The sequence below is a fragment of the Pongo abelii genome, chromosome 7 (genome assembly GCF_028885655.2).
Source record: "Pongo abelii isolate AG06213 chromosome 7, NHGRI_mPonAbe1-v2.0_pri, whole genome shotgun sequence".
Classification (NCBI taxonomy): Eukaryota; Metazoa; Chordata; class Mammalia; order Primates; family Hominidae; genus Pongo; species Pongo abelii.
Window position 1 is genome coordinate 149,879,738 of NC_071992.2, and position 14,298 is coordinate 149,894,035.

At 49.8% G+C, this 14,298-nt stretch overlaps 1 protein-coding gene across 3 annotated transcripts in view; it reads right to left on the reverse strand.

Annotated features, from left to right (window-relative positions):
• Window positions 1–14,298, reverse strand: part of ST3GAL1 (ST3 beta-galactoside alpha-2,3-sialyltransferase 1) — a 116,195-nt gene that overhangs the window by 13,504 nt on the left and 88,393 nt on the right. For all 3 annotated transcript variants that reach the window (XM_024251088.3, XM_054518857.2, XM_054518858.2), the window contains 2 exons: window positions 7,925–8,247; window positions 7,366–7,721 (listed from right to left, as the gene is read on the reverse strand). In XM_024251088.3, the coding sequence (XP_024106856.2) occupies window positions 7,366–7,671 (306 nt within the window). In that variant the 5' untranslated portion in view covers window positions 7,672–7,721; window positions 7,925–8,247. The remainder of the gene's footprint in view (window positions 1–7,365; window positions 7,722–7,924; window positions 8,248–14,298) is intronic.

Here is a 14,298-nt window from a genome sequence, read left to right on the forward strand (position 1 = left end):
TGATTAGCGAAAGAAGCCAGACACAGAAGGACAAATATTATATGATTCCACTTATGTGAGGTACCTAGAGTAGTCAAATTCATAGAGACAGAGAGTGGCAGCGTGGCTGTCAGGGGCTGGGAGGAGGAGGAGGAGGTAAGGGGAAGTTACTGTTTAATGGGGACAGAGTTTTTGCTTGGGATGACAAAAATCTGCTAGTTATGGTTATAGATAACGGTGATGGTTACACACTCTGTGAATATATTTAATGCTACTGAACTGTATACATACAAGTGGTTAAAATGATAAATATTATGAATATGTTGTCACACACACAAACGTGATATCCAGATAAAATGCCTGATTCTGATGGGATCACCCAGGGTGGCTCCATGATTCTGAATGTGCAGAAAACCCCCTGGGGCTTGCTAAGGCGCAGATCTGACTCAGTAGGTTTAAGCTGGCCCCGAAATCCTGCATTTCTAACAGACTCCCGGGCGATGCTGCTGCCAGGGCTGGTGGGGGGACCACACTCTGAGAGCCCCAGGGTAGAGGACCACAGCCAGACTCCCCTGAAGGAACTTCCACAGAGGTCTCCAACCAGCAAGGGCTGCTGTGCTCCTCAGGCTTGTGAAGATGTGCCGAGGCCCAGGGGGTGGGCTTCCATCATGCCGCTACTTTGATTTGGGAGCCTGGCACCGTGTATCCATCATGCAGTGACATTTACTGAGTGTCTACTGGGTGCCACAGAGGCCTGAGAAGCCAGGACTCAAGGTCAGCCATGGACGTGTGTGGAGTATGCTGCCTGCTTCACACAGCACCACATCATCTCGCTGGACTCTTATTGACTTACGTTTCTTTAATGACTCATTTAAGAAAAATAAATTGATTGATTGATTGATTGATTGATTGATTTGAGATGGAGTCTCACTCTATCGCCCAGGCTGGAATGCAGTGGTGCGATCTCGGCTCACTGCAACCTCTACCTCCTGGGTTCAAGGGATTCTCCTGCCTTAGCCTCCCAAGCAGCTGGGATTACAGGTGCGCACCACTGTGCCTGGCTAATTTTTGTATTTTTAGTAGAGACAGGGTTTCATCATGTTGGCCAGGCTGGTCTTGAACTCCTGACCTCAGGTGATGCACCCGCCTCAGCCTCCCAAAGTGTTGGGATTATAGGTGTGAGCCACCATGCCTGGCCAAACAATAAAAATAAATTTATCAGAAAGGAAACATCTCATCTCTACCACAAGTAGAAAGCAAGAATTACCTGGCAGAAGTCAAATGGTAGTTGTACAATGCAATGAAAACAAAACTGCTGTATTCGGTTCCAGCTCTACCCTGCTGCCTGCCCAGGCAAACTCTCCTCTCCCTTAGAACAAGGCTGACAAGCGCTGACAAGGTGCAAAGTAAGACACCAGGCCAAACTGAAGCCCCAGCACTGCAGAGACAGGTGGGAAGGAGGGACGGCAGGAATGACCTCCGGGCTCTGTGATGCGACTTTCTCTAGTGCCCTGCCTCACCTAACATTACAAGCCCCACACTTCAGAAATCTCAGATCCATTCCAATCTTTCACTGGCAAAAGGGGAAACGGAGGCCCAGGCCCTGGAAAGGGCTCACCTGAGGTCACAGAGTGAGTGCAGGGTGAGTTAGAGCTCAGATGGGAAACTGGCTCTTTCTCTAGATTATCATAGTAAGTCCTCCGCACACCAGCTGAGATAGAGCAGGCAGGTTACTCCATGTGGCATCACTGTTTTGGGAAAGAAATATTCTGGTTTTCTCCACATTTTGTCAGTGACAATAAAAGAATGGCAGTGCTGGCCGGGTGCGGTGGCTCACGCCTATAACACTTTGGGAGGCCAAGGCGGGCGGGTCACCTGAGGTCAGGAGCTCGAGACCAGCCTGACCAACATGGAGAAACCCAGTCTCTACTAAAAATACAAAATTAGCTGGGCATGATGGTGCATGCCTGAAATCCCAGCTACTCAGGAGGCTGAGGCAGGAGAATCACTTGAACTCGGGAGGCGGAGGTTGTGGTGAGCCGAGATCGCGCCATTGCACTCCAGCCTGGGCAACAAGAGCGAAACTCCATGTCAAAAAAAAAAGTATGACAGTGCTACTGATATGAACGCAGGACAGAGTGTTTGGAAGTCCAGGGACACGCCCTCCCCAGCCTTCCTGACTAGTTTCCAAGTATATGTCTCTGTATACAATCAACGCTCAATCAATGCCTGCCGCCTGGTGGCCTGAGCTCCTTGGGGAGGACGGGGCCTCGGGGTCGGCTTCCCTGGAAGCAGAGGCTGGGGCACGGATGCAGGTGTCCATGGTGGGTGCTGTCTGGAGAGGGATGAGGAGCAAGGCAGGAGAAGGAAGGGGAGGTCTCCATGGAGTCAAGCACTGCAGGCCAGGGGCGAGGGTGGGCGAGGCAAGTGAGGAGTCGGGCAAGTGGGATAAGGAAGCCCACTCATGCCCAGGGGCACAGCCCGAGAGCGGGCATCTCCTTGAAGCTGGAGCCCTGGGTGCCTCACCTCACCCTGCACTCGGGCATGATCCACAGGAACTCTGGAGCGTGCGCTGTGGCAGAGTTTGTCCAGTCTTGAGGCACGATGGCTGGAAGTCGTCCCTGTCCACAGGCCGCACCCGTCCTGAGAGTGTTGGGAAGAGGTACCCGCGCTCCCTTCCCACCCTCCTTCCTCCTTTCACGGCCAATGAATGATGCATCAGCTTCTGAGAAGCCTCCCTTGGACCCTGGAAATATCAGTCTCTGGCCTTCCACACATGGGTGGCACCACTGGGGCCTCACCGCAGGCCTCGTTCCAATCCCCAGCTGCTGTTGGTTTCCCTGGCCCCTTTGGCATTCAAGCAGCAGAAACAAGCATGCTAGGTAGTACAGGCTCAAGATACATCCATTGAATAAGTGAATGACAACTGCTAAAGCTAACACACATTCATTCATTCAACTCGTCACAACTGAGCCCCTACCACATCCCCGGTGCCGTGTGGGGAGGACAGGTTAGCGCAGGGACAGGTGGTGCTTGGAAATGGCTCGTGCAGGACCCAGATGGCTCACCCTGAGCAGAAGCGCATGTTCTATGGTTGCCCTATGCAGGGCCCTGTGCTGAGAACCTGATAGGCAGCTTCTCACTGAGTTTCTATAATGGTTCTATGAGAAAGGTGATCTTATAGACCCATTTTACAGGTGAGAAAACTGAGGCTTACAGAGGTGAAGTGAGTTTTCCAGGACCAAAACAGTTTGAATATCCTGGGCCTGACTCCAGACCATGTCCTTTAACTAGAAGGGGATCTGACTGTGCCCTTTGACAGTGGGTGACCTGGTAAGTGCAAAGTGAAGACAATGAGATACCTACATCTTCCTGGCAGTGGGGGTGGTAAGGGCCAGGCAGTGGTACCTGGAAAGCTGGGCCTAGGACCTGGCCAGAGTTGGTGCTAGGCACCGAGTGGACAGTATGATGGTATTATTTTGCATTTGGGCACTGGGCATGGATGTCTGGGATGGGAAGATGCCTTAGGAGGGCAGGGGACGGAAATCAGGGGAGGGTCGCACTATTTCTGTCCCTTGAGAATGTCCCCTGCGTATCACAGAATGGTTTCCCAAGTTGGGGGCAAGTAGAGAAGGCAGAGTCAGCATTCAACATGGCTTGTCTCTGAATTGGACATGGGGACTGGGGAAGAAGGAATCCGTGTTCCTGGGTGTCTGGGACAGAGATCCGAGGAAAGGGTCACAGGGGTCAGTAGGTCCAGCCTGGGATGGTGGTGCAGTCTCTTCACTTGCAGGGCACGGGGCTGATTTGTAAACTCAACTCAACTCAACTCAACTCAATTTAACTCAATTCGACTCAACTCAACTAAAAGAGTGAGCCCCGGTGACTGCTCTTGTGTCCCTGTTCCTGCCAGGGCTGGGACGAGCCGGAATTGTGATGCCCACTTGACTGCTGAGGACTATGAAGCTCAGGGCAGGACGGGAGCTCAGGACCTCACATTCTCACCTAAGATTCTTCCAACCCCCTCAACAGTATGGGGGAAACCGCCCACGTGATTAATTATCTCCCACTGGGTCCCTCCCACCAACACGTGGGACTTGTGGGGGCTACAATTCAAGATGAGATTTGGGTGAGGATACAGCCAAACCATATCAGGACCCAAGTCCAGTTCCGTTCATGAAATGGTCCTGCCTGCAGGGGGGACTTTAAGCAGAGCAATGGCACAGCCTGGAATTCCCAGGATGGCTTTGATGTCAAATATTCCATGCCTGTATCCCGATTCTTTATTCAAAGCATGTGGTTTCTGTATTATCTGTGCATTTTTTAGAACCCCAAAGCTCTAAAGCCCTGCTCCTTTCTGTTGATTTCCAGAGGGTGAAGCCCCATTCCTTCCAAGTGGCTACCCTGCGATCAGCCACCAGAGGCTAAACTTCAGAAAAAGACTGCAGAGAAGGGCTGCAGGTAGGGGAAGACATCTGGTAAATGGGAAACAACTAAGTGGAAATATATTCAGCCTTAATTAGTACTGAAAAAAAAAAAAAAAACCTAAGTTCAGTATTACTTGCCCATTAAACCAACAAAAATAAATACAATTGTTAAAACTAATGTCTGCAGGGTTGTAGAGAACCTGGTGAAGTAACTTATTTCTCCCATGTAACACGAAGGAACCTGAGACTCAGTGAGATGAAGAGCTTCTTCAAAGTCACTCCTGATGGGACCTACAAACTGCGACAAAACCTAGGAACGCTGATGCCAGGCCCCAGTTCCTAAGTCTACATTATAGCCTGTGTTCTTTGAAGACACATGGGTTATATCCAGAAGCTGATGTTTTTCGCTTACACCTTTTTAACTCTCCTGGGCGACACCAGCCTAAGAGTTTTAGAAACCACCCTCCCCAAGAAGAAAGATCGATATTGTCTTGGTGATGCTCTCTAATAACAGTTTTTAATACGGTATTTCCAGAGGCTGGATTTGATGTTCTCTTTTGCAAAAGTCACCTAACTTTTCTGAGTTTCAGTTTCCTTGTCTGTAAAATGAGGACAAAGGCCCCCAAGTTTCTCCTTTACCTGCTGATGTGTAAGGTCCCTTCCTGTTTGGTTTATATCCAGGCTGTGTAGCACCCTGTTTGTCCCCAAAAGGCCTTTGTAAACAGAATCCCATGGTGACACTGAACATCACAGACTCCAGGCTCTGAAGAGGAAGTTTGGATTTAACATGGTCCCAGCAACTGCTGCTACAGGGGGAGTCAGATCCAGAGAGGAGATGGGATGTGTGTGAAGCCACTCTGCCATCAATGTGTCATTTTCCCAACCCTGCTGGTTCTCAAGGGAGGGCAACTTTGTGCATGCATGTGCACCCACACACACGCACACCCCATCTGGGACACCTGACAATGTCTGGAGACCTTCTGGCTATCGCAACTGGGGATGGGGCACTCCTAGCATTTAGTAGGTAGAGACCAGTGATGCTGCTAAACATCCTGCAATGCACGGGGCAGCCCTTGTGACTAAGGCTGATCGTGCCCCACAAGTACATAGTGCCGAGGCTGAGAGCAGACCCTAACCCTTACCATGCCTGGCTCACCACCTCCTTCCCTAGACCCTTGGATCTTTGAAAGGGAAAAGACCCTACCTGCCCGGTTCTCTGTCACCTCCCCAGAGCCCACCCCAGGACCACACAGTGGTGCTCAACACAGATTAGCAAACCAGGACTCAGCCAGGTCTTTGGAAGCATAGCCCAGGGTTTTTGACCCTTCTAGGTCTCACACGTGTTTTCTGTTCATTTCAAATAGACCCTCCCCCAGAATCTACCTGGATAACCTCTCTGAATCCTTCATAATGAACCTGGCCATCACCTCCTGCAGGAAGCCTTCTGTGATAACCCCAGGCTCCAAGGGGAGTTGGACATGAAGACCATAGCTCCTGCGCCCACTTCCTGCACAGCACCTATGATCCTGGCTTAAGTTTGTCTGTTTTCCCTTCTCTCCCCATCACTCCTGCAACCCAAGAAAGGAAAGACTCTATCTTTTCCATCTCAATGTAGTGATGCTTGGCATATAGTAGGTGCTCAATAAATAAGAAATGAACACATATATCTTGCTCTTCTTTGATCTATTTTGCATTTAACAATGGGAATGACCTTTCAAATGACAAGATCAGATCATGAAACCCCCTGACAAAAATTCTACAGTGACTTCCTGTTGCACTTACTGGAAATCCCAGAATCCTCCCCTGGGTCTTGCTGACTCTCAGGCCTCGTCTCACTGCACCTCCCCTGATTTACAGCCCCCTAGCCATGTGGAGCTCCTCTACTACCCAATACATCCAGCAAAGGCCACCCTCGGGCTCCTGCACCCACTGTCCCAGACATCTGCAGTGCATGGTCCTGCTCTTCTCATGGCCGCTGCCTTCTCTGCCTGTGGGTCTCAACTTGAGTCCTGCTGTCTCAGAGACCTCCCTGGTGACCCCATTTACGGAAGCCTCCTCTAAGTTTCTATGATAAACCTCATTGGATCTCTCTTCAAATCGCTTCTATGTGAGCCTACCTTGTTTATTTCTTATCTTCCCCTCCCAGCCAGAATAAAATTCCATGAGAATAAGGATCTGTCTCTCTTTTGCATTTCAATAGCTGTAGTGGGTGAAAATAGTGGCTCCCAAAAAGATATGTTCAAGTGCTAGTCACCGGAATCTGTGAGCATGACATTTGGAAAAGGGGCCTCTGCGGGTGAAATTGTTGAGGATCTCTGCACGAGATCATCCTGGATTAGGGTGGGCCCTAAACCTGATGACAGGTGTCCTCATAAGAAAAGGAGAGGGACATGTGAGACATAAAGGGACACAGGGAGGAAGGCCCTGTGGAAGTGGAGGCAGAGGCTGGACTGTTGCAGCTCTGAGCCCAGGAACACCCAGCACTGCCGGCAGCCGGCAAGAGCCAGGAGCGGGCCTGGGGCAGCTTCCCCCTCAGAGCCTCCAGGAGGAGCCAAGCCTGCCCATAATTTGATTTCAGACTTCTGGCCTCCAGAGGTGCGAGAGGATGCACTTTTGGTGTTTTGAGCCATGAACTGTGCAGAAATTTGTTATGGCAGCCACAGGAAACTAAAGCCGTGCTTCCTGCTCTGACTTAGATATAATAGATCCTCAATAAATAGTGTGGGACAATAATCTGAATCCTACTAACTGCCTGGCAGGGCCCCAGGTGTACACGGGGACTGAGCATTTAACTCTGGGAGCACCTAACTCTCATTACCAGATCCCTACCCTCAGCCCAGAACCCCACTCTCAGCCCACGCCCCCCACTCTCATCCAGATCCCCACTCTCCGCCCAGACACCACTCTCAGTCCACACCCCAACTCTCAGCCCAGACCCCACTCTCAGGCAGCATCTCACCAGCCACCATCGATAGGTGTCGTCCTCCAAGAGCGCGTTCTGGGCGGTCAGCAGCGGCTGCACGGTCTGGTTGAACCTCTCGTCGAACCAGGCTGAGAGCTTGCGTTGCCCGATGCAGTGGGTGCAGGTGCAAGGCCTGTGCTTGATCAGCCTCTTCAGGTTCTCAGAGAGCTCCAGGACCATCTGTTTGGGGAACCAGGTGGTGGCCACCATGGTGTGGGAGTAGTTCAGGAAGAAGGAGGTGAGGAAGATGAAGAGCACGAGGAAGGTGAGCACTTTCAGGGTCCTCTTCCGCAGGGTCACCATCTTCGCAGTCCTGATGGTGGCCTCCCACAATGGGTAGCAGGAACTCCCTCCTAAGAGAGGAGAAAAACGGAAGAAAAATCCCAGAGGTGGAGGCTCAATCAGAAGGGATGGCGGGAATTCCAAGGGAGGACACAAGGGCCGCTAAGCTCGACTTCACTCCCGCTGGGGGATGACCCTCAACTGTGTCCCAGACACCACTGTGTGGTAGACCAAGGCCATTCGTGGCATGTTGGCTTTGCTTGCATATATTTACCTTTTCAGAAGATAAAGTAGCCTATTTTTCTGCAATCTTTAAAGAGCTGATAATGTCTCTTGATCAAGCTTTAACCAGTGATTTCCTTTCCCATCCAAAGAAGATAAGGGGTCATTAATCTCTGTGACAGTCCAGGGTCCCTCAGGAGCGAGGACCTCGAGGGAAGGGTCTTGGTATAGCAGGGAGGGAAGCTGTCTCTGCCGTCCTCCTCCCACAGTGGTTTCTGATGATCCTTAATTAGGGCTTTTTCTTTCCCATGCTGTCACCAGGGGCATGGTGTGTACACAACCAACTTGATGAAGGCACAGAAGGTTGTCTGTCATCTGCAAAGAAAAGGAGGAAGAAAACAGGGTGAGATTCTGTGATCCTGCTATAAAAAACGTTTCTCTCCACATCTCCACCAGGATGTATTTCGTGGTCTTCCTTCTGGTGTCATGCCAACCTGGCAGGTGGCTCTGGATGGTTTATCTACCTTTGTGAGCCTCAGTGCGTGCATACAGTGGATGTTATCATCTCTTTGCAAGGTTATTATGGGATGCAGAAGGTGTCCCTTCCATGTTTCCAACAAGAACTTATCACATTGACACACTCAACAAACATTTGTCAAAGAGCTCATGATGCATGTAGGTACAATATACACAGGAATTGTTAAATGCATGTTATTTGCCTTTCTCTCTACTTCATTCTCTTCCAGATTTTGGATTTCAGCAACAAGCACAACAACAATGGTATGCTTAGAGAGTGGCCCAGGGTTCCTTTTACCTGGGCATTCAAGCTCTGCCAATTGGCCTCAGTTCCATAAAAAGGGGCTTTAGATGGTCCAGGTTCAAGTTCTGATTTCCCAGCTGTGGAGCCTTGGGACAGTTATTCAACCTTCGTGACCCTCAGTTTCTTCTTCTGCAAAGTGGGATACTAACACCCCTACTTATAGAATGGTTATGAAGATAAGATAAAATGATGTATGCTGGGCTTCTGGTATCTGTTAGGACGTTGCTGAACTTTAATTTTCCTTCTTCAACATGTGAACGAATCAATATTCTCTGATGATCCACTAAGAGCTGAGAGGATGAGATATTCATGCATACGTATCTCTTCAGATAATCCTCAGAATATACTGCCAGCTAGATACTAGTTTCCCTTTTTGTCTTGGAAGAAACTAAGACTCAAAGAGCTTAGATGACTTGCCTAAGGAAAGGAAGGAGCAGGATCTGAGTCCAAATCCACAGTCCTCTGATTCCTTACATCTGGAGGGGTTGGGGGACCAGAAACAGGGGGTTGGGGGGCTCTACCCTGGAGCAGACACCTGTCTTGTTAACTGATCTTCAGATTACTACGGCTGGAGGGATATAGAGCAAGGGGGGAGTATTCTTTTGAAGAAGGCAAATGGGTACCTCTCAAATGCCCATCAGAGACCCCTCTGGCTCTCACCGACACCTTGGGATTTCTGTATGGTACAACTGTGGTTACACCTCTGCCCTGGAGCATGGTCTCTTTGGTCTTTGCTTGGAATGCTGAAGAATGGAAGAAATCTGATCGATTCCTCCCCATCCTCAAGGTGTAGATCGTCAATAAGCAGGGTATATTTTTTTCCAGGAAAATTAGAGTTGAAAGGAGATTGATCACCTTTTGGTAGAAAGGGGGGCAGCTCCAAAACCATATTAAATGCACAGCGCCCTTCTGAAGACATCCAGGGCCCAAGATGCATAGGGTACAACCCTCTACAGCTTCCAGAACTAGAAGCCCAATGTATGGAGGACAAGGTCTGAGCTCTGCAGCTCGGTTGGCAATGTCATTTTTATCTGGCCTCTGCTCCAATTTTCACTTTTCATGACAACCTAGATTTTGTTTATAACCTAATGGTGTCCACAGGTATCCCATCCAATTCTCTCCCCACCTGCCCCCATCAAGGAGCAGCTCTGTAATTTAAGTAGGAATAACTTCTGCATCATCACAGGTAGGCTCACAATTCACTTGACTGGCAGAGGGTTCCCACCTCTTACCCCAGTAATTGATCCAGGGATGGGCATGTGCCTTAATTCATCCAGCCAAGCTTCTGTAGGAGGGAACAAACTTTCTTTTGCTCTGGCTGGCTTGTTGTTGACATGTGGAACACCCTGCTGGCTATTTTGCTAGCGTGCGTAGAAGAGACTAGAGCTGAACAACCCGAACAAATGGTGCAAAATCCCTGATCCTGCTCAACCTGCAGCCCCATCCTCATCTTGATTTTTCAGTTACATGAGGGAATAAATCCCCTTTATGGGGTAAAGTAGGTTATTTGTTACTTCAAGCAACATGACTGACCTACAGGTCATAGTTGCTCTTACCTCTGTGCCACTGTCCAGAAAACCACCCCACCCTGCTTGGCCGATGGCTCTTACTCATTTTCTAGGGCTCAGCTGGTGCCGACTACTGGAGGAAGCCCTGCCCTCTCCTGGGGTGAGTTAGGGGCCTCTCCTGGCTCCCCAGGGTCCTGGCTGCACTCTGTCTGTGCTCTTCACACATATGTCTCCTCCCTGGACTGGGAGCAACGTGAGGATGGAAACCCAGCCTCACTATGGCAGTGACCCTGTCACCTGTGCACACACTCAATGCTCAGTGGAGGCTTGGGTCATGAAGGAACCCAGAAATGAATGAAGGGAAACAAAATGGCCAACAGTCCAGAGGGAGAACTGAGAAAGAAAGCACAGACTCCGAGTCACATTTCCATTCTCAGCAGCCTGTCCCACACTACTCACTGCGTGACCATGAACAAGTCACCTAGCCCTTCTGAACCATCCCTTCAATGGGAAAAGGGGATTGATAACACAAATTCTGCTCATTTCTCGGGGCTGTCAGCCCATCAAGGTTGTCCATTCATCTAATTCATTGACTGCATATTTGCTGGTCCTTGCGTTCTCCAGGCCCTGGACAAGGTGGCTGGGGTGCATCGTAAAAGGATCTAAGGTAGGGGCCTCTCAGGCATCAATACGGCCGCAGACCCCGTGGAACAAAGGAGACCTGTATGGCTGGATCAGACACAGTGTGGAGGAGAGGAGTGGGTGGGGGGTGAGAGGGAATCTGAGCATGCAGCTGGGGTGAGAGCGTGTTGGGCCAGAGAAGCCACAGTCAAGACTAAGTTTTCTCTGGGTGACATGGAAACCTGCTAGTGGGGCTGAGCAGAGGAATGCCATGGTCTTACTACATTTGCCTTTATAATGAGAAGGGCCTAGGACACCCTTGCCCTTAGTGCCTCTGCACCCCTAATGCCAGGGCAGAGATGAGTTCCCTGAAACAGATGACTGTTGAACCGTGTTGATCAAACAAGGCTCTGGATGAGAGGTCAGGTTTCCTACAATGTCCTGCCTCTGCGTGAGAGATATTAATGCTCTAGGCTGCTGCTAGGGGTCGGGTGAGAGGCAGGGCAGAGGGCAAGGTTGTGCTGCACAGGCTGTGGGACTGTGACAGCCTCCTCTCCTCTGGGGCATCCTGCAGCCACAGCTCCAAGGCCAGGGCACTCCCCATAACCATCAGAGGCTTCTGAGCTGGTATCATTTAGCGCTTTCCAAAGCCCTGGATAAAACTGCAATGGAAAAGCAAGAACACTGCTCCACCCCTTCCCTGGCTGCAGGGAAGAAACCAGGACTGCATGTCTTCTCCGTGCTCTAGCAAGTGTGGGGCAGCCTGCAGGCATGGGGGAATGCCAGCCCTGGCTCCCCGAAATGAAATCTGGGCCAAGACGCCACAGACCAAAGATCTCCGCATGCCAAGTGTGCGGTGAGGGAGGCCTGGCCTCCCAGAAAAAGGAGAAAGAAGAGAGGGAGCAGGGAAGGATGGGGAAAGAGGGAAGCTGGCTCCCTGTCCTCTGCCAAATGGCAGTCATTTCCCAGCCACATGCTCAATACGAGGAGGCATGAAGCACCTGCACACAACAGAGCTTAGCGGGGTCACCAGCACAAGACTGACAAATGTCAGCACACTTTTGGGGACTAAAAAGTAAGAATTTCCCTAAGGAGAGTCCCTAGTGAAGATAAACTCCTCTGGCAATAGGGAGTTGAGGGGCAATGACCAGAGACTGAGAGAACTGTGTGAAACTCCTGGAAACACAAATGAATGAACCGCACGGGGTTTTGAACCTGTAGTAAACACCCGCTGCACGGGATGGTAGTAAATACCCATCACGGCTGGGATGCCCTCCCAGCCCTTCACACAGCCCCTGGTACTATGGTCACCAGAGAAATGCCTGAGCGAACTGTGCAGGCTGTTGGCAAAGTTGACGCTTTCAATACAGAGTGGCCACAACTTTCCCCATGTGATCCCCAAGCCACCGGAAGAGGTGGGTAACCCTTACGCTTGTCTCCCTGAAATGAAAAACTAAAACCCAGAGAAGGCAAGGTCACACAGCAAAATGGTAGCAAAGGTAGACTCCTGCCTTCACCTGTGGCTTTCTATGTAGCTGTGGCTCATCCTTCGATTCCACCAATACCTGCTCTTATCTTCCCTATTTTCCCCATTCCCTTTCTGATAACTTCTTTGGACTTGGTTTACTGTCATCTTTCCAGCCTCTTATGTTGGATAATACCTTGTTTACCCCCACTTCTTGCTGTGCCTACTCTATTCGAATTATGGATTCAGTTCTTCACTTCAGTGGTGTCTTTTAGTTCTGCAATTTCTACCCAATTTTTTGACAGGTTCTACTTTGTGGTGAATGTCTCCACCTTGTCATCTATCTTTGTGCAATTATTCCCCACAGCCATCTTAAAGCCCACATTGGATATCCTGTGATACTTGGATAACGTGGGTCTATTTCTATTGTCTATTTTCTCGGTTGCTCTCTCTTTCTTTGGTTATTTGGTTCTGTCCTTGGCAGGACTGGTTGCTGTTTGTATTGTGTATGACAAAAATGCAGAGGCTCTGGATGAGGCTGTCCTCCTTCAGAGAGGACTGGTTGTCTCCTGATGAGCAGGTACAGAAGTGGCACATTACTTCGTTCTAACTGCAGCTGTGTTTCACTTTTCATGAAGACTGGTCTATTTCTGGTTTACTATTACCCCTGGGGCATAGCCGTTCTCAACAGGTAAACTGAGATGCTTATCAGGGTGACTCTTCCTTATAGGCTCCTATCTCCAATTTCTGTCTCCCCTGTACGATGAGATCACCATAGGCTTAGCTTAAATTTTAGCCTTTCTTTTTTGTTTGTTTGGGTTTTTTTTTGTTGTCATTGTTATTGTTGAGTTTTTGGTTTTGAGATAGAGTCTCACTCTGTCGCCCAGGCTGGAGTGCAGTGGCGTGATCTTGGCTCACTATAACCTCCACCTCCTGGGTTCAAGTGATTCTCCTGCCTCAGCCTCCTAAGTAGCTGGGACTATGGGCACATGCCACCACACCCGGCTAATTTTTGTATTTTTAGTAGAGAGGAGGTTTCTCCATGTTGGTCAGGCTGGTCTTGAACTCTCGACCTCAGGTGATCCACCCACCTCGGCCTCCCAAAGTGCTGGGATTATAGGCATGAGCCACCATGCCCAGTCTTTTTAGCTTTTCATCTGCTGTTTTCTGCTTGGTTTCTTAAGACTCTGGACCCATGAAACTTAAGTGCTGGCAAATGCCTTGAAAGGAAAATTTTAAAAGGCACAGAGCACACATTCTTTCCTTTGTGGTTCTTTTTGCTCTAGGTTCTTGGTTCCTTGGGTTTTGGTTGACTTAGCAGTCCTGAACTCACTGACTCCTTCTACCTACCTACCTATTTCTGTTTTGTTTCCCCACCTTGCGAGACTGCCAAACACTCTGAACTGCTGCTCTCTGCTCATCCTCTGAACCCTCTGCAAAAATCAGCACATACCTTCTGCAGAAAAGGAGCAGGGAATATTGGGTTTATCCCAACTTATTTCCTTTCTCTTGGGGGTCTTCGCACCTCAAGTCCTGGCTGCTTTAGTTGTTCTCTAATGCCTTCAAAGAGCTGGATTTCAAGTTTTTCCAGCTTTTAAAGTTCTCAGTGGGAGAAAAGATCTGGTACAAGCTTCTGCCATTGCCTGAAGTGAAGTTACAGCATCTTTCCTTTGCCTTTCCATGTTCCTGTTCTTGGAGTGGTGGCCTTTATGTGTCAGGGGCTTGGCAAATTCAGAGAAGAGGGTGGGGCCCAGAGAGGCCCCAGAGGTGCCGAAGCAAACCTCCTCACACCAGCCAAGTGCACAGATGGTGGGAGGAAGAGGCAGATCTGCAGGCTGGAAAGTTGCAGCTGCAGCCATGGCAGCCGCCACCTCCCTGCCCCACCCAAGGGGCCCCACTGCATCTGCTTTCACTTTATGTCAGAACATCCTGCTCCCAGGCCAGCTCTGCACAGACAGCGAGGATGACTTCCAATGCAACACATCTGGGGACTTCACATTATTGAAAAACAG